General features: G+C 36.6%; 1 protein-coding gene across 4 annotated transcripts in view; it reads left to right on the top strand.

The window, feature by feature from the left end:
• cd151l (CD151 antigen, like) overlaps positions 1-20,285 on the top strand; it is a 58,102-nt gene that overhangs the window by 27,903 nt on the left and 9,914 nt on the right. The window contains exons 1-4 of one of the 4 annotated variants that reach the window (XM_016231350.1): positions 1,444-1,521; positions 11,460-11,651; positions 15,591-15,665; positions 15,746-15,850. In XM_016231350.1, the coding sequence (XP_016086836.1) occupies positions 1,498-1,521; positions 11,460-11,651; positions 15,591-15,665; positions 15,746-15,850 (396 nt within the window). In that variant the 5' untranslated portion in view covers positions 1,444-1,497. Of the gene's footprint in view, positions 1-1,443; positions 1,522-5,056; positions 5,137-9,946; positions 10,043-11,459; positions 11,652-15,590; positions 15,666-15,745; positions 15,851-20,285 lie in introns of those variants that run through there. The other 3 variants (XM_016231349.1, XM_016231351.1, XM_016231352.1) reach the window with 3 other exon arrangements.

Below are 20,285 nucleotides of genomic sequence, written 5' to 3'. Positions count from 1 at the left end.
GTAGCTTTCTTTTCCATTGACGATGATGGGCTCCTTGTCCAGAATGGCCACAGAAGTCACCAGGCTGGTGTTGGGGTCATCAGGGTCAAAGGGTAAGGGGTAGCCACGGCAAAGTTCAAGGTCGACCATAGAGCCGATAGGGATGGACTGGAAGATCTTCACAACCTGGGCATGTGTGTAACCCAACACGCAAGTGTCGTTCACACTCACGATAACGTCACCTGTGGAAACAAAGCATGTGTTGGCCCAAGAACAAAGACTACAGCTCAAAAATGTGTTATGTGACCACAGTTTTCAGTTGTACCTGTTTCCATCTTTCCATCCAGGGCAGCTGGTCCATCAAGCACCAGACTCTTAATCTGCAGGAACTCATCTGGTTCGTCTCCTCCTACTACGGTGAAGCCAAACCCACGCCTACTCTTCTTCAGCTTGGTGTTAATGAATGTCCCCTTCAGTTCTGCAGGGTTTCTTGTGAAAAATGGCTTCCCTCCTGCGGTAAGAAAAGCATTGCGCTATTTGTGAGCTATGGGAATATGTGAAAGTAAATCTGTTGGCCCCTCTGTATGAGATGATTATGGATACCTCTGTGTATTACAGCACAGCAAATCTTAAATCTCAAGAAGAAGCCGTGCAACAAAGTTAACTTTACCAACCACTGTTATTAAGTTGGCTTGACAAAAGCAGCATATTTTGTTTAGGTCTGTCTGTTTGTCTACCTATCTACCAAGTGACCGTTTGTCTGTCTGTAAACTGTCTGTCTTTCTGTCTACTAACTAATGGACTGTTTATCTGTCTGTAAATGTCTGTCTATCTGTCTTTCTACAAAATGACTGTCTATCTGTCTGTTAACTGTTTGTACTACATGACCTAAATCTATCAATTTGACTGTCTGTCTCTCTCTCTTTCTCTCTCTATCCATCCATCCATCTCTGCCAGTATGTCTATCCATCCATCCATCTGAACACTTTTTACAGTATACAAACTACATAATATAAATAAGCTTCAAACATTTAACATTTTAATCTGTCATGTCAACATCAAAGACAAACCTTCCTTTATTTTTTAGTTAGAATTGCTGTCAGAAAGGAAATTACCAACGTGTAATTGTGAGAATAATTTTGTGAAATAACGGTGTTGTGCATTATCATAGATTTACAGCAAAATGGCTAAAGGAATGTTAGTAGATGCATCAGCTGGCAATCAGTCCTAGATCAGAACAAAAGTGCTGTTAGTAAGTTAGAATGAGAGGAAAGAATGGAAGAGCAAGCACAGAAGAAGAATGTGATTGGCTAGACCAGGGGTGCCCAACCCTGCTCCTGGCGATCAACTGTCCTGCAAAGTTTAGCTCCAACTCTAATCAAACACACCTGCCTTTCATTTTGAAGTGATCCTGAAGACCTTAATAAGTTGCTTCAGGTGTGTTTGATTAGGGTTGGAGCTGAACTTTGCAGGACAGTCGATCGCCAGGAGCAGGGTTGGGCACTCCTGTTTTAGCCGATGCTCTTTCAGTTGATGCGTAAAGTGAGTAAAACTTCACTAGACATTATAGCGTGCCTCCTGAGCAATAATTGCAATAAGCATTTTGTTACTTTCGATAAGAAACAGTCATCTTTCAAATTTTGTCCGTTTTATCAGGAAATTCAAACAATAAATGCTGTTTTGACGTTCTTTGATGTGACAGGTTCCTGTTTTAGCCGATGCTCTTTCAGTTGATGCGTAAAGTGAGTAAAACTTCACTAGACATTATAGCGTGCCTCCTGAGCAATAATTGCAATAAGCATTTTGTTACTTTCGATAAGAAACAGTCATCTTTCAAATTTTGTCCGTTTTATCAGGAAATTCAAACAATAAATGCTGTTTTGACGTTCTTTGATGTGACAGGTCACCGTATAGGCAGCGTAGTACAAACAGCAGCACGGAACACAAGTGAACATGTCCCCTTCCTCTTTTCTACTAGTTATAGTTTAGAAATAATCATGAATTAAATGTCTCATGTAATTGCTCAATCAGTTTCAACTGCAGAAAGTCGTCAGTAAAACAGCTTGTATACAACGTCACATGGCATTACCTCAGGCAAGTCATTCAGTGTCCACAGCTCATAAGTTCGCTAGAGAAATAAACTCTATAGAAGAGCATTTCACTATTTCGCATCAAATTTACACATAATAACGTTCAGATCTGACCCCAGATGCTGAATCCTGCCAGAATATATACGTTTTATGTTGTATCCAAAACTCAGTCACCAGAGTTTTGTCTGATACCCAAAATCTGTTAACAAGAAGTCTTGTCTGGTACTCAAAACTATTGTTTTGTCTAGTACCCGAAACTGTATTAGCAGTCTTCTATCAGTCAAAAAGTATACCTGAGAAAGCCCAGGAAGAGCAGAACCGAGAGATGAAGTAATGGTGATTAGAAATTAGCAAAGATTATTGAATAAGCATAGTTGCATATGTTTCAATGCTCAGTTTTCACCTGACCAGCACAAATCCAATTTCCAGTGTTATTACACCACAAGCAATTGCAATGGAAAATTTCCACTTCACAACGTTGTCCTGTGGCATTAAAAGACAAATATCCCTTGAAACCTCATATTCATAAGATTAAACTATGTAAAAAATAATAAAAATATCAGAATATAATATGATATAAAATTACTGATCAATGAATGAATCAAAATGAGTATATTAAATGTTTAAATGATGATTATGCTGAACGGAATTAAATTGAAAAATACTATAGTAATTTTTAGGAGTACTATAGTGTTTTTTAACCATACTATAGTAAATTGCATTATACTGTATTATAGTGTTTACAACACTTTAATGAATGCTACAGCATACTGTAGTATTAACTATAGGGAATTGATAAACTGTAATAAATACTGTAGTATACTTTTGTTTTTACTACAGTAAACTGTAATGTATTGTAGTATAATATACCCTATAGTTGTAGAGAACGTAGTACAGTATTGGGTAAAGTAATTTGTTTATATTACTCTAGCTGTTATATTACCACAACAAATTAATTCAAGTACTTTACTATAGTATGCTTCAAAAACACTATAGTATTTACTATAAATTACTATAGTATTTTTTCATGTGGGTATCTCAAAGATTTGTAGAGATACAGCCTCAAATGCAGTTTGGCATCATTCCAGCAAATTTGTTGATGCGTTAAACAATAACCGTTTCGTATATCCACATGAAATCCATAACTTTTTGCCAGCATGGTCTGAAGATGATCCGAGTCAAATTTGGTGAAAATTGGACCAACGGTCTAGGAGGAGTTCGAAAAAGTAGGTTTTCAACATAAATCAAAATGGCGGACAGGAAATTCAGCCAATTCTGGCATAATTGGTATCGATGTTTTTGGCATGATCCAAGGAATCTATCAACATCAGTCTTATTACAATAGGCTAATGTAAACAAAAGTTATTATAATTTTTAGAAATTTCATTATTATTATTTACCACAAGATTGCTGCTTCCCCCAAGCGTTTTGAGTAACATTAGGGCATGGTGTCGAAGATGCATACCGAGTTTTGTAATGATAAGTCAATGCGTTTTGTAAATTATAGCATTTTACGACAAAATTCAAAATGGCAGACGCCCAAAATGGCTGACATGGGAAAATTGGGTATGGTTTGACTCGGCACGGTATGGTCTGCTCCACCTAATCTAAAGAGACCAGTTTTGTGATTTTTGGTCAAACCATTGAGAAGTTATAAGCAAAAATATTAATTTTTCATATCTCCTGACCACTAGGTGGCACTGCGCTGAAACACTGGTGATGGGAAGTTCGGATCATTTTACCGACTCTTTGAGTCTCGTTCAGCAAAATTAACATTTTTTCGAGTCATTTCGTTCATTTTAGCAAAATATAATTAAAATGTTACGGGTTACTTCCCTAACATGTCTACTACTTACGCAAATGTTGATGACACTACAAACAATACAAAACTGCTATAAGAAACAAAAAATTTATTAATTGTTTACCTTGGTCTTCAGTATATGATTAGCTCACCTCACCTCTTATCTGACAAGTCTTCGGGTTTGAGACGTTCGTTCATCACGTGACAGCCCCATAAACTTAACCAATGCAGTCTGAGCCTTAAAGAGAATTGATTAGTTCATCTCTCGAGTCTTTCGAATTGTTCGTTTTTTTGTCACGTGACAACATTGGATAGAGAAATTAGTTAATTTACAAGCTTCCTTACAAACGGGTGCATAGTTGTTGTTGTTATTATTATCGTCATTATTATAATTATTTACTCTTACAGTTACGTGATGCGTTTCTGGTCTCAAATTGTAGCTTTTTACTTCTTACATTTTATAAATGTGTGAATTTCTGTCATGATGGTTATTTTCCATAACACTGAATGTTGTAACAAAGGTAATAAAGAGTTTATTATTATTATTAAGTCTCTTTCCGGCTCAGACTGCATAGGTAAAGCTTATGGGGCTGTCACGTGATGAACGAACAACTCGGTAACAGGTGAACTACTTGACTAATTCCAGTACAGAACCTATAGCATGTTGCTGAACGAATCACAGAATCATTCCTCCCGAGTCACATTAAAGATTCGTTCAAAATGAACGAATCGTTCAAGAATGACCCAACACTACGAAACACTGTATATATATATATGTATATGTATATATATATGTATATATATATGTTTATATGTTAATAAAAGCTTCTGTTAAAGGGATAGTTCACCCAAAAATGAAAATTAGCTCATGATTTACTCACCCTAAGGGCATTCTAGGCGTATCTGACATTCCTCTTTCAGACAAACACATCACAGTTATATTTAAAATTGGCCTGGCTCTTCCAAGCTGTATAATGGCAGTGAATGGTGCCCTTGTTTTTGAAGCCTAAAAAACTGCATCCATCCATCATAAACTAAAACAGGAGTGCCCAACCCTGCTCCTGGCGATCGACTGTCCTGCAAAGTTCAGCTCCAACCCTAATCAAACACACCTGAAGCAACTTATTAAGGTCTTCAGGATCACTTCAAAATGAAAGGCAGGTGTGTTTGATTAGAGTTGGAGCTAAACTTTGCAGAACAGTCGATCGCCAGGAGCAGGGTTGGGCACCCCTGTTTTAGCCGATGCTCTTTCAGTTGATGCGTAAAGTGAGTAAAACTTCACTAGACATTATAGCGTGCCTCCTGAGCAATAATTGCAATAAGCATTTTGTTACTTTCGATAAGAAACAGTCATCTTTCAAATTTTGTCCGTTTTATCAGGAAATTCAAACAATAAATGCTGTTTTGACGTTCTTTGATGTGACAGGTCACCGTATAGGCAGCGTAGTACAAACAGCAGCACGGAACACAAGTGAACATGTCCCCTTCCTCTTTTCTACTAGTTATAGTTTAGAAATAATCATGAATTAAATGTCTCATGTAATTGCTCAATCAGTTTCAACTGCAGAAAGTCGTCAGTAAAACAGCTTGTATACAACGTCACATGGCATTACCTCAGGCAAGTCATTCAGTGTCCACAGCTCATAAGTTCGCTAGAGAAATAAACTCTATAGAAGAGCATTTCACTATTTCGCATCAAATTTACACATAATAACGTTCAGATCTGACCCCAGATGCTGAATCCTGCCAGAATATATACGTTTTATGTTGTATCCAAAACTCAGTCACCAGAGTTTTGTCTGATACCCAAAATCTGTTAACAAGAAGTCTTGTCTGGTACTCAAAACTATTGTTTTGTCTAGTACCCGAAACTGTATTAGCAGTCTTCTATCAGTCAAAAAGTATACCTGAGAAAGCCCAGGAAGAGCAGAACCGAGAGATGAAGTAATGGTGATTAGAAATTAGCAAAGATTATTGAATAAGCATAGTTGCATATGTTTCAATGCTCAGTTTTCACCTGACCAGCACAAATCCAATTTCCAGTGTTATTACACCACAAGCAATTGCAATGGAAAATTTCCACTTCACAACGTTGTCCTGTGGCATTAAAAGACAAATATCCCTTGAAACCTCATATTCATAAGATTAAACTATGTAAAAAATAATAAAAATATCAGAATATAATATGATATAAAATTACTGATCAATGAATGAATCAAAATGAGTATATTAAATGTTTAAATGATGATTATGCTGAACGGAATTAAATTGAAAAATACTATAGTAATTTTTAGGAGTACTATAGTGTTTTTTAACCATACTATAGTAAATTGCATTATACTGTATTATAGTGTTTACAACACTTTAATGAATGCTACAGCATACTGTAGTATTAACTATAGGGAATTGATAAACTGTAATAAATACTGTAGTATACTTTTGTTTTTACTACAGTAAACTGTAATGTATTGTAGTATAATATACCCTATAGTTGTAGAGAACGTAGTACAGTATTGGGTAAAGTAATTTGTTTATATTACTCTAGCTGTTATATTACCACAACAAATTAATTCAAGTACTTTACTATAGTATGCTTCAAAAACACTATAGTATTTACTATAAATTACTATAGTATTTTTTCATGTGGGTATCTCAAAGATTTGTAGAGATACAGCCTCAAATGCAGTTTGGCATCATTCCAGCAAATTTGTTGATGCGTTAAACAATAACCGTTTCGTATATCCACATGAAATCCATAACTTTTTGCCAGCATGGTCTGAAGATGATCCGAGTCAAATTTGGTGAAAATTGGACCAACGGTCTAGGAGGAGTTCGAAAAAGTAGGTTTTCAACATAAATCAAAATGGCGGACAGGAAATTCAGCCAATTCTGGCATAATTGGTATCGATGTTTTTGGCATGATCCAAGGAATCTATCAACATCAGTCTTATTACAATAGGCTAATGTAAACAAAAGTTATTATCATTTTTAGAAATGTCATTATTATTATTTACCACAAGATTGCTGCTTCCCCCAAGCGTTTTGAGTAACATTAGGGCATGGTGTCGAAGATGCATACCGAGTTTTGTAATGATAAGTCGATGCGTTTTGTAAATTATAGCATTTTACGACAAAATTCAAAATGGCAGACGCCCAAAATGGCTGACATGGGAAAATTGGGTATGGTTTGACTCGGCACGGTATGGTCTGCTCCACCTAATCTAAAGAGACCAGTTTTGTGATTTTTGGTCAAACCATTGAGAAGTTATAAGCAAAAATATTAATTTTTCATATCTCCTGACCACTAGGTGGCACTGCGCTGAAACACTGGTGATGGGAAGTTCGGATCATTTTACCGACTCTTTGAGTCTCGTTCAGCAAAATTAACATTTTTTCGAGTCATTTCGTTCATTTTAGCAAAATATAATTAAAATGTAACGGGTTACTTCCCTAACATGTCTACTACTTACGCAAATGTTGATGACACTACAAACAATACAAAACTGCTATAAGAAACAAAAAATTTATTAATTGTTTACCTTGGTCTTCAGTATATGATTAGCTCACCTCACCTCTTATCTGACAAGTCTTCGGGTTTGAGACGTTCGTTCATCACGTGACAGCCCCATAAACTTAACCAATGCAGTCTGAGCCTTAAAGAGAATTGATTAGTTCATCTCTCGAGTCTTTCGAATTGTTCGTTTTTTTGTCACGTGACAACATTGGATAGAGAAATTAGTTAATTTACAAGCTTCCTTACAAACGGGTGCATAGTTGTTGTTGTTATTATTATCGTCATTATTATAATTATTTACTCTTACAGTTACGTGATGCGTTTCTGGTCTCAAATTGTAGCTTTTTACTTCTTACATTTTATAAATGTGTGAATTTCTGTCATGATGGTTATTTTCCATAACACTGAATGTTGTAACAAAGGTAATAAAGAGTTTATTATTATTATTACGTCTCTTTCCGGCTCAGACTGCATAGGTAAAGCTTATGGGGCTGTCACGTGATGAACGAACAACTCGGTAACAGGTGAACTACTTGACTAATTCCAGTACAGAACCTATAGCATGTTGCTGAACGAATCACAGAATCATTCCTCCCGAGTCACATTAAAGATTCGTTCAAAATGAACGAATCGTTCAAGAATGACCCAACACTACGAAACACTGCAGGTAGCCTCACGTCATGCTTGTTATAACACACACCAAGTTTGGTTTCAATATGCCAAACCATTGTGGAGATATAGCCTCACATCCATTTTTGCGTGCTTTTTGTAGAATTCTTAGAAGAACAATTTTCGTAGAAGAATAATCATAATTATAGGAACGCCAACGGATACAATAGGTTCCATCGCACCTTCGGTGCTTGACCCCTAATAATAAAATGTTTAAATGATTATAAATGAATGAATGAGTATTAAAAAAATAAAACACAACACAGAAGTATGGTTGGTCTAAGGAGCAACAGAATAATATATAACTATTATACTGTATTTCATTATACTTTAACCTGTTAGTGATCTCTTAATTAATGCATGTTTAAATAAATCTGTCAGGAAAAGAAGTTATAACAGCCACTGATTGTATTTCAACAATGAATTGGAGTAGGAAAATAATTGTATTATTAGAAGGTAATGTAAAAACAGCCTATTTACTTGTTTGTTTGTTTGTATGTTTGATAGTTTGCCTGTTTGATTTTTGAGTGTTGATTATTTTATCTAAAATTGATAGAAACTGAATTTAAAAGTTTAGGCACTGTTGTTAATTGTAACCTATAATATTGTAGTAATGTGCAAGTAATAGGCCTCACTATATAGTTTACAGTCTTAGATGAGTTTTTAAAAAAAATTTAATCCTTAAGAAATGTTTAATTATAATTCAATTTTGTTAAAGACAGAGCCACATTGTATACCATTAGACCCCTAATCATCACACACATATAGAGCACATCATGTGGTAAACACGGAAGCACGAATCTGCATGTGTGATGCATGAGAACCAATGAGGTTTGTTCTAGTGTGCAACGCATGCATGACACGCACAAGCTTCCCTGTTTACCATATGTGGTGCTCTCTCTCTCTCTCTCTCTCTCTCTCTCTCTCACTCTATATATATATATATATATATATACACACACACTGTATATTCTTATAAACTAAGGTTAAAGTCTGCATATATGTATATATATATATGTATATGTATATATATATGTATATATATATGTTTATATGTTAATAAAAGCTTCTGTTAAAGGGATAGTTCACCCAAAAATGAAAATTAGCTCATGATTTACTCACCCTAAGGGCATTCTAGGCGTATCTGACATTCCTCTTTCAGACAAACACATCACAGTTATATTTAAAATTGGCCTGGCTCTTCCAAGCTGTATAATGGCAGTGAATGGTGCCCTTGTTTTTGAAGCCTAAAAAACTGCATCCATCCATCATAAAACTACTCCGCACGGCTCTGGGGTGTTAATAAAGGCATTCTGAAGCGAAACGATGTGTTAATGTAAGAAAAATATAGATTTTTTTAAAATTTATTTATAAACCGTAATCTCCAGCTTCCAGTCGCTCAAGAAAAGACGTTCGAGCGTATGACGTACGCGTAGCGGAAGGTGCAACGTAAGCTCTGGGGAGAGAGTGACGAACGCGGAAGCACAGAGGAGAAAGCAAAACAAAACACCTGTCACGAACTAGTACTACAAAACCAGCCATATGTGTTTGAACCGGGGTATACTGACCAGGAATTCCACGAGATGGAGGAGGCTGCAACGGCGGCACAAACTACAGATGTAGTTCACGTGGTTTCCCTGTGCTGTAAACAAAACTGGGTTCTCGCGAGACTACACTCTTCTCCCCGGAGCTTACTCTCGCGAGACTACACTCTTCTTCCCGGAGCTTACTCTTGCGAGACTACACTCAATCTCCCCGGAGATTACGTTGTGCCTTCTGCTACGCCTACGACATACGCGCGAACGTCTTCGTGAACACGCCTACTAGAGCGACCGGAAGCTGGAGATTACGGTTTATAACTTTTTAAAAATCGATATTTTTCTCACACTAACGCATTGTTTCGCTTCAGAAGGCCTTTATTAACACCCCGGAGCCGTGTGGAGTAGTTTCAGATAGAGGAATGTCAGATACGCCTAAGATGCCTTGAGGGTGAGTAAATCATGGGCTAATTTTCATTTTTGGGTGAACTATACCTTTAAATCTGTTTTTCATATTTAACACCGCAATCTCTTCACATGACTTGGAATAAACTGCTCAGTTCATATTAATTAATTTTATGATGCCTTTATGACCTTTTTGGATATTCTAAGTTTTGGTTATCAGAAACCTCTCAGGTTTCTTTAAAAATATCTTAATTTGTGTCTCAAAGATTAACCAAAGTCTTATAGATTTGGAATGACACAAGGGTAAGTAAATGATGACACAATTTTCATTTTTGGGTGAATTAACCATTTAATGCAGTGCACCTCATATTCTAAGACTTTAAGTAGAAAATAACTTGCTGCTTTAAAGTTGGCATGAAATGGAAGTTGTGATTTATATTATTTATTGTGATTTATATTATTGTGATGTACACTTCTGGTCAAAATTTTGGGATCAGTAAGACTTGTAATGTTTTTTTTTAAGAAGTCTCTTATGCTCATTAAGGCTGCATTTATTTGATCAAAAATACAGGAAAAAACCCTGTAATCTTGCAAAATGTTATTACAATATAAAATAATGGTTTCTATTTTAATATCCTTTAAAATATTATTTATTTCTGTGGCGCAAAGCTGAAATTCCATCAGCCATTACTCCAGTATAAAGTGTCACATGATCCTTAAGAAATCATTCTAATATGCTGTTTTATTATTAGAATTATCAATGTTGGCAACAGTTGGGCTGCCAAACATTTTTTTGGAAACTGCGATACTTTTTCAGGATTCCTTGATGAATAAAAAGTTAAAAAGAACAGCATTTATTCAAAATATAAATCTTTGCTATCACTTCTTAAAAATGTAACGCATCCTTGCTGAAAAAAGTTTTAATTTATTTAAAAAAAAGACAATTAAAATTTACTGACCCCAAACTTTTGAGCTGTAGTGTATATTGTTAGAAAATATTTATATTTTGAATAAATGCTTTTCTTTTTAACTTATTCATCAAAGAATCCTGAAAGTATCACAGGTTCCAAAAAAAAATTAAGCAGCACAACAGTTTCCAGCACTGATAATAAATCAGCATATTAGAATGATTTCTAAAGGATCATGTGACATTGAAGACTGGAGTAATGATGCTGAAAATTCAGCTTTGCATCACAGGAATAAATTAGATTTTAATGTATATGAAAATAAAAACTTTTTTACATAATATTTCACAATATTGCATTTTTTCCTGTATTTTTTTATCAAATAAATGCAGCCTTGATAAGCATAAGAAACTCCAGTAAAAAACATAAAAAATCATTCTGATCCCAAACTTTTGATCAGTAGTGTATATCCAAGTGAAACAGCATCTTGGAGGAAAAAAATTTTAGGGGTGGGATATAATTTGGTCCATTGGTAATTGATTTTGAATCTTTTTCCAGCTGGCAGGGGGTGCAGTGATGGCTGTGGGCATCTGGACGCTAGTTGAAAAGAGCGACTACATCAGTCTGCTGTCCTCAAAGATTTATGCTGTCTCTGCCTATATACTGATCATGGCCGGGGTGATTGTCATGGTAACGGGGGTTTTAGGCTGCTGTGCCACCTTCAAGGAGCAAAGACGACTTCTGAGAGTGGTGAGGAACACATTTAAATGTTTACTTGCTCTAGAGGACTGTTTAGGATTATGTTTCCATTTTCTTATGCTGTATGTTCCTTAATTTAAATAGATAAGCATGACTGATGGGCAGTCATGTTTATCTATTTATGTTGAGGAACATACAGCATAAGAAAATGGAAACATAATCAGTTTAGAGTGTGACCAAAAGAGGTTAGCAAACTAAAGCTTTCCTCATTTTACATCCATAGTTGGTCTGTAAAATATAAAACTGTAATTAAAGGGATACTTTAAGTTTAAGTTATCAATTACTCACCCTCATGTCATTCCAAAACGATAAGATAGCACATACCCCCTCAAATTTTGAATGCGGCTTCCAAAAGACAAAGAAATATATATGTACATTTGATAATGCACTCAATGCTTGACATTTATAACAAAAACAAAACAAAAAAATTCACAATGATATAATTCTTTATAACTGTATAATTCATTAGAACACCCACTGATTTACAATATGTGCTGTCGCACGGCTACGAGTGTGATATTGCAATTATACCACAGTTAGATGGCTATAATAATGGCGATAAATATGTAAATAAATAAGAGGCAACCATGAACTGTCCTTATCATTTTGTTCAGTGTAGTTCTGCACACAAAATGTTTTTTAAACGCAACACTTTTGTTTTTGCCCCCATTTTTCATGAGCTGAACTCAAAGATCTAAGACTTTTTCTATGTACACAAAAGGCCTATTTCTCTCAAATATTGTTCACAAATCTGTGTTAGTGAGCACTTCTCCTTTGCCGAGATAATCCATCCACCTCACAGGTGTGGCATATCAAGATGCTGATTAGACAGCATGATTATTGCACAGGTGTGCCTTAGGCTGGCCACAATAAAAGGCCACTCTAAAATGTGCAGTTTTACTGTATGGGGGGGTCCGGAAACCAGTCTATATCTGGTGTGACCACCATTTGCCTCACGCAGTGCCACATATCTCCTTCGCATAGAGTTGATCAGGTTGTTGATTGTGGCCTGTGGAATGTTGGTCCACTCCTCTTCAATGGCTGTGCGAAGTTGCTGGATATTGGCAGGAACTGGAACACGCTGTCGTATACGCCGATCCAGAGCATCCCAAACATGCTCAATGGGTGACATGTCCGGTGAGTATGCTGGCCATGCAAGACCTGGGATGTTTTCAGCTTCCAGGAATTGTGTACAGATCCTTGCAACATGGGGCCGTGCATTATCATGCTGCAACATGAGGTGATGGTCGTGGATGAATGGCACAACAATGGGCCTCAGGATCTCGTCACAGTATCGCTGTGCATTCAAAATGCCATCAATAAAATGCACCTGTGTTCGTTGTCCATAACATACGCCTGCCCATACCATAACCCCACCACCACCATGGGCCACTCGATCCACAACGTTGACATCAGCAAACTGCTCACCCACACGACGCCATACACGCTGTCTGCCATCTGCCCTGTACAGTGAAAACCGGGATTCATCCGTGAAGAGAACACCTCTCCAAAGTGCCAGACGCCATCGAATGTGAGCATTTGCCCACTCAAGTCGGTTACGACGACGAACTGCAGTCAGGTCGAGACCCCGATGAGGACGACGAGCATGCAGATGTGCTTCCCTGAGACTGTTTCTGACAGTTTGTGCTGAAATTATTTGGTTATGCAAACTGATTGTTGCAGCACCTGACCGGGTGGCTGGTCTCGGACGATTTTGGAGGTGAAGATGCTAGATGTGGAGGTCCTGGGCTGGTGTGGTTACACGTGGTCTGCAGTTGTGGGGTCGGTTGGATGTACTGCCAAATTCTCTGAAACGCCTTTGGAAACTGCTTATGGTAGAGAAATGACCATTCAATTCACGGGCAACAGCTCTGGTGGACATTCCTGCAGTCAGCATGCCAATTGCTTGCTCCTTCAACATTTGCGACATCTGTGGCATTGTGCTGTGTGATAAAACTGCACATTTTAGAGTGGCCTTTTATTGTGGCCTGCCTAAGGCACACCTGTGCAATAATCATGCTGTCTAATCAGCATCTTGATATGCCACACCTGTGAGGTGGATGGATTATCTCGGCAAAGAAGTGCTCACTAACACAGATTTAGACAGATTTGTGAACAATATTTGAGAGAAATAGGCCTTTTGTGTACATAGAAAAAGTCTTAGATCTTTGAGTTCAGCTCATGAAAAATGGGGGCAAAAACAAAAGTGTTGCGTTTATAATTTTGTTCAGTGTACTTCCACAACAGATTCATATCTCAAGTTGACAGTTTCACACAGGGGTTCTCAATGTGAGGTCTACAGACCCCATGCAAAATTCAGCAAATTTAGGGCAATATGATTTTCTTTTTTTTATGGAAAATGTGACTGGAATCGCAGAATCCAGTCAAAATGGAATGTTTTGTATTAAACGGAATGTCACGAAGTTTGGCAAATTTTAGATGAATAAAACAAAATTAGAGCTGTACACTTAATCAAATCGTCTATTGGACTGTTTATATTAAACCAAAAAGACTATTTAAATATGAATCTTGCATTTTCTTTGTCTCTGTGAATGAATGGTGCAGATGTGTGTTTTCGTCTACTACACAAACACGAGTGCGTGTGATGCAGTGTCTTCAGTGTCTGTCATCTCACTAAATGAGAACATGTATGAGATATTAGACATGATTTTTGATTACTACAGTTTAATTTAACCATTAAAACGGTCCAGAAAAATTTAAATGGAAAAAAACGCAATAATAAAAAAATTCTAAATTCCATAAAAACTGAAGTTTCAATAGTATCTAAGAATCAGAATCAGAAGAGCTTTATTACCAAGTATGTTTACACACACAAGGAATTTGACTTGACGACAGGAGCTTCCAGTGTAGAAGAAAGTACAAACATAGTGCAGACATACATGATAGTGCAGACATGCATAGGAATAACAGTCAGTCAATATCAGTATCTATAGAGTACAAAATGTAGTAAATATATGCTTTATTGCTGTTATAATTATGAGAAGATCCTTGGAAAAAGTTCTCCCTCATAAGGGGTTCCTGGTCCCAAAACGTTTGAGAACCTCTGGTTTAACAGATGAGCCCAAGCCTCCTTTGCCAATTTGAAAACCTCACTTTAGAACTAGCAACGAAGGAACTCTGAGATGCATTATTGAAGTTAAAGGTTTTTTGTATTATGTAGACTAGAGTATTATGAGAGATTGACTGAGTGAGTGTGATAACCTGCATCTGATACAGCATTCATTCTTCAGCTTAATCTCATATTTAGAATAAAACATATATTTTGAATGTCTGCTGAGGATAAATGTTCAATAAAATTTGCTAGGCAATTCAGTCAAAAGTACAAAGGCAGAAGCACTCTGATACAGCAGTTGTTATATAAAATATAAAGTTATGAGACTTTGCCCTCAGCCAAAACTATTTGTTCTGGAACAAATAATAGATTAATGAGACCAAAGATTGGCCATAAGATATACCCAAACCAAATTATATCTCATGTTCAACCACTATAGAACTGGCTGAGGCAAGGCTGTTCTCAGCGGGTTTGTGAGCCCTGAATGGCCATTGACATCCTGGAGCGGAGACTTGCCTAATGTCAGGACAAGCCTTTTTGTAACACTAACATTTACATATAATGGCACTGTATGCTTATGAGTTTGTTTTAAGTGCTTAAAGGGACCATGACATAAGAAACATTTAAGATATATAAGAGATATTTTTACCATTAAAACAATCTGCAAGTTTCATAGCTTAAAATGCCCTCCTCTTTATGTCATCTGAAAATGGTGTTTTATTAATAGCCAAGCAGTGTTATTTTTTCTCATTGTTATTTTGTCAACAGTATTTTTATTATTATTATTACTTTTTTTTAATAAGTTATCATCATGACTGGCATTGAAATATGTATTGTCTCTCTCCTCCCATTGTCAGTATTTTGTTTTACTGCTGTGTATTTTCCTTCTGGAGATCCTGGCTGGAGTTTTGGCCTACATTTATTACCAGCAGGTTAGTTATTTATTTGTTCTTCCATTTATCGTTTGCTGTGTATTTGTGTCTTTCATTGTCATGCTTTGTGAATATTATAGCTGAATGAGGAACTGAAGGAGAACTTGAGGGAGACCATGGTTCAAAAATACCATCAGCCTGAGCAGGACCATGTGACGAAGGCTGTGAACAAACTACAGCAGGAGGTAGGACAACTGTCTTTTTGCTAAAATGCATTTGTTATTGACTGTTTACTTATGTGTTGGGTGTTGGCAACTCAGAAGCGAAGACCAGGAGACTCGGGTGTATCTTCAGCAGGATACTTTATTGAGAATATGCTGTTTGGCACTGTAGTGATGAAGTCCAACTAGAGGAAGTGGAGATCAAGTAGTCAGGTCATGACCAAAACACAGTAGTGTAGGGTGATATGCTCCAAAGTCATATCGCTGATACACAATATTATCATGCTAATTTATTTAATTATTCACTCACTTAGTTTCATAGCCAGAGAGTGTACAGCTAAAAGTAGCCTAATGTTAGTGTAATCTATCAACTACACATTATATCTTTTTAGTCAAGTAGCATATGGAAGTCTTGTCATCATAAAATAGTTTTAATATGACTGAATTTGTTTTTAACATAACAATTTAATAGAAACATTGTAAGTTACTAATTATAATGCTTACATTTCCTCAGTTATTCAAAAAGCAATGACAGAAAACAAGCAAAGAACATTAACAAAGAACGTCATCACTGACTTCACTCTAGCGCAAGTTTATGCACTTTAAAAAACACTTCCGTTATAATCAGTAAAGCTATCTATATGATGAATAAATCTTATACTTACATAGCACGTACATCTGCACTTTGTTGTTTGTGATGAGAGAATTTGTGAGAGAGCAGAATTAAGTCTGCAATTGCGCACACTGAACAACCAAACTCTGGTGTTTCAGCAATGATTATCTAAACACCTCTGATTGGCCATTGCATTCTTAAACTCAACGGAAGTTGCGTGTGATTAGTTATAACACACAACACTGTAAAAACACGGAGAAGATGGAACATATAAGTCCAAATATTAATTGGAAAGTATTACTAGCCTGATGATAATAATAATAATAACAACAATAATAATCGTCATGCTTTCGTCGAAGGCATCAGCCACGGGCCATATCTCTGATTATTGATACATAGTATCGTCGATACGCAATACTAACGTCTATCGACACAACCCTAATTCACAGTATGCAAGTGAAGCAAGCATTTGGAGGAATCCGCTCAGACAATCAGATACTTCATCATTGCGATAAAGACAAGTCCACACCTACACTAATAGTGGCTACAACTTTAAAGCAGGGGCAGGGGCACCAAGAGCATCACAGACAAGAGGTAATTGTTTCCATTACCAGGCTTGTTTAACTTTAACAAATTGGTGAACAGAATCATTTGTCTGTCATGGTCTTCACTCTAAATGCCACAAAAAATGTACATCACTTCAGCTTTTTATGTGGTGTTAAGGCAAGACAGATCTTTAAGAGATTCTTAAATTCCCCCCTTTGAGAGTTCTAATAACTCTCACATAATGCAAATGTAAACCTTCTTAATTCCATTCTATAATGTTTGTCAACATACAGTATGGGCACATTCACACAGCAACAGAATACGGTGCAGACAAGAGGTAATTGTTTCCATTACCAGGCTTGTTTAACTTTAACAAATTGGTGAACAGAATCATTTGTCTGTCATGGTCTTCACTCTAAATGCCACAAAAAATGTACATCACTTCAGCTTTTTATGTGGTGTTAAGGCAAGACAGATCTTTAAGAGATTCTTAAATTCCCCCCCTTTGAGAGTTCTAATAACTCTCACATAATGCAAATGTAAACCTTCTTAATTCCATTCTATAATGTTTGTCAACATACAGTATGGGCACATTCACACAGCAACAGAATACGGTGGTCAGTCCTGTATTTGAGTCCTTAATACGGTTACGTTCACATAGGGCTGGGCGATATAGCTAAAAAAATTATCACGATATAATGTTTCATATAATTTGGTATTGATAATTAAATTCTTAAACAGAGCAGTAGAATAAAAAAGTTTAAATTTAACCACTGTATTTTTAATTTACCCAATTATGACAAACAACAACCTATTTTAGTCTTAACAGACAAAATAACAAATAAAACAAAATAAAATTGAAACAAATATCTCCTTTCTTATATTTTATATGCAGATTAAATAAGAGTTAATGAAACATTTGGCCTGACTCCTGAGGCCACAGGAGGGCGCAATGAGCTAAATAATGCACCTCATTAAATTGTTTATTCAGTGCAATGAAATAATGGCAGTCTATAAAAAAGTGCAAACTGTCTAAACCAATATTTATAAATCAAATATAATTTCGTAAATTGCATAAACAATATGAACAAAACAGCATCGTATATTTATGCATAGATTAATACAAATAACCAAAGCACCAAGCACATGATTGTATTTAAAAACATATGAGATGCAGTGGAATGGAATAAAAAACATGGCTTTCTAACAAAAACATTAAAATGCAACACTTACATCCTCACCGCATCTCGTGCGCCACTGATGAGGCTCCCTGACGTGCACACCTAAAATTTAAATACACCGTTTTTGCAATAGAATGCAAATTTATATTTTAAATTTGACTAATATTCTTTTGGTTCACAGTCTCCTCATCACAGGCAGGCACAGCACTCATTTCAGCATGTGTTTGTGTGTTCTGTTGGCTGTCTGCTAGTCACACATAACACACACATTTAAATGAAAAAAGCGTGAAACTATCGTGTGATATATATCAAACATTTTTTCTATTGTTATCAATGATGGTGTACCGTCGATAAATATCGATATCATTTATTGCCCAGGCCTACTTTCACACACATTACGGTTATTTACAGGCATCTCAACCGCATTCTGTAACCGAACTCACACCAGTTACGTTTTCAGGACTCACAACCGCATTTTCGGAAAACACGTGCTGTGTGAACGGAATAGGACTGGACAACTAGTTGTCTGTCACATCATACAGTGTGAGAGAGAGCCGCTCTGCTGCACAAATGAGTGTCTACCGTGTGTTGCGTGTTTTCATGTGTGGTTTCAGTAACTTGCAGTGACGTAGAAATGAGCTGTCTTTGCAAAGTTTTAGAGCCAGTCTCCACCGGAGCTGCTGCTGTCGGTTAATGAAGATTAAAACTTGAAGCTTGATTGGACTCTTGTCGTGTCAGAAAGTGGTAAGACTTTCAGTTTTATGGACGTCGCCATCTTTAATATTACTTTGGTCACTTTTGCTAAGGTAACTGGTAAGGAATACGGACTTGACTCTCGTTGCACATTCATACAGACAATATTCAAGACGCTACTGTAAGTTGCTGTGACTGTGAACATGACATTTTGAGACTCACACCTGTAAGTAAATGCCGTTGTCAATCCCAAAAACTGACCGTGTGAACTTAGTCAGTGTCCCATTTTACAGTCATATAACTAGAAATAGTTACAGGAATTTCATGTCCTTGCTTTATGTGTTGACACATTTTTGTGTGGTGGTAAAATGTCATATAAACTACATGATGACACAGGAAACTACTGAAAGACCATGGCACTTGAATAACTGTAAAGTCTGTTTCCTGTTGAGTCCATTTCCAATGCAAAGTCACTCAGATGACTCTTTGTCCCTCATGAGGCTTGTTCATGGCTTGTATATGAGGTGATGCTTTACACCAGGGTTTCACTTATAAAGACGTGATGGCATATACATATACCTGCCACACAAGAAAACAAAGAAACAACAGACTGGCAGTATAATATGTTCCACCTCTGACAATTGTATAGTTTTTGTGTCCAAGTCTTATTACAATAAACATAGTATAGTGATTTTGTTTACCTAGTTATAAGTAATTCGACATCTATGGACCGGTGAGGTGGGAATAAAACTACTGATAGAGGAAAACGTATGAGGAAGACTTCACCTCCTCTGAGGCACATTGTACAGTCATGGACAAAAGTTTTGGCAGTGACATAAATTGTGTTTTGCAAAGTTTGCTGCTTAAGCTGTTGTGGTGTTCATTCACATTGTTTCTAGATTATTGTGTAGAGTGATCAGATGCATTTTAAATAATTGCTAAAAGCTTCATTGGCCAAAAAATGAACTTTTCACAAAATAACAAATTTCACTGTTTTTTGATCCTGACACAAAATGACCAGCTAACATTAATTAATATCAGCAGCACATGTGAAAGTGTGAATGAGTACTAGTCAGGTAAAATCACTATCATACTAATTAGATTGTAAGAGCAGACTGATTGCTATAAAAGGAGGGAAGAAGCGCTTCCAATCATTGTGTTCTTGTTAGCATTTGTTACCTCCAAAGAAACATGTGCAGCCATCACTTCGCATCAAAATGGCCTCACATGCAAGGAAATTGCTACGAAGAATATTGCACCTGAAAGAACTATTTACTGGATCATCAAGAACTTCAAGGAGAGAGGTTCGACTGCATTGAAGAAGTCTTCAGGACATCCCAGAGTGTCCAGCAAGCGCCAGGACGGTCTCCTCCTGAGGAGTCAGCTACAGAATCGGGTCACCAGCAGTGCAGAGCTTGCTCAGGAA

This window comes from Sinocyclocheilus grahami, unplaced genomic scaffold (assembly GCF_001515645.1).
Source record: "Sinocyclocheilus grahami isolate Dianchi unplaced genomic scaffold, SAMN03320097.WGS_v1.1 scaffold388.1, whole genome shotgun sequence".
NCBI lineage: Eukaryota > Metazoa > Chordata > Actinopteri > Cypriniformes > Cyprinidae > Sinocyclocheilus > Sinocyclocheilus grahami.
This window is presented reverse-complemented; position numbering and strand designations above follow the sequence as displayed.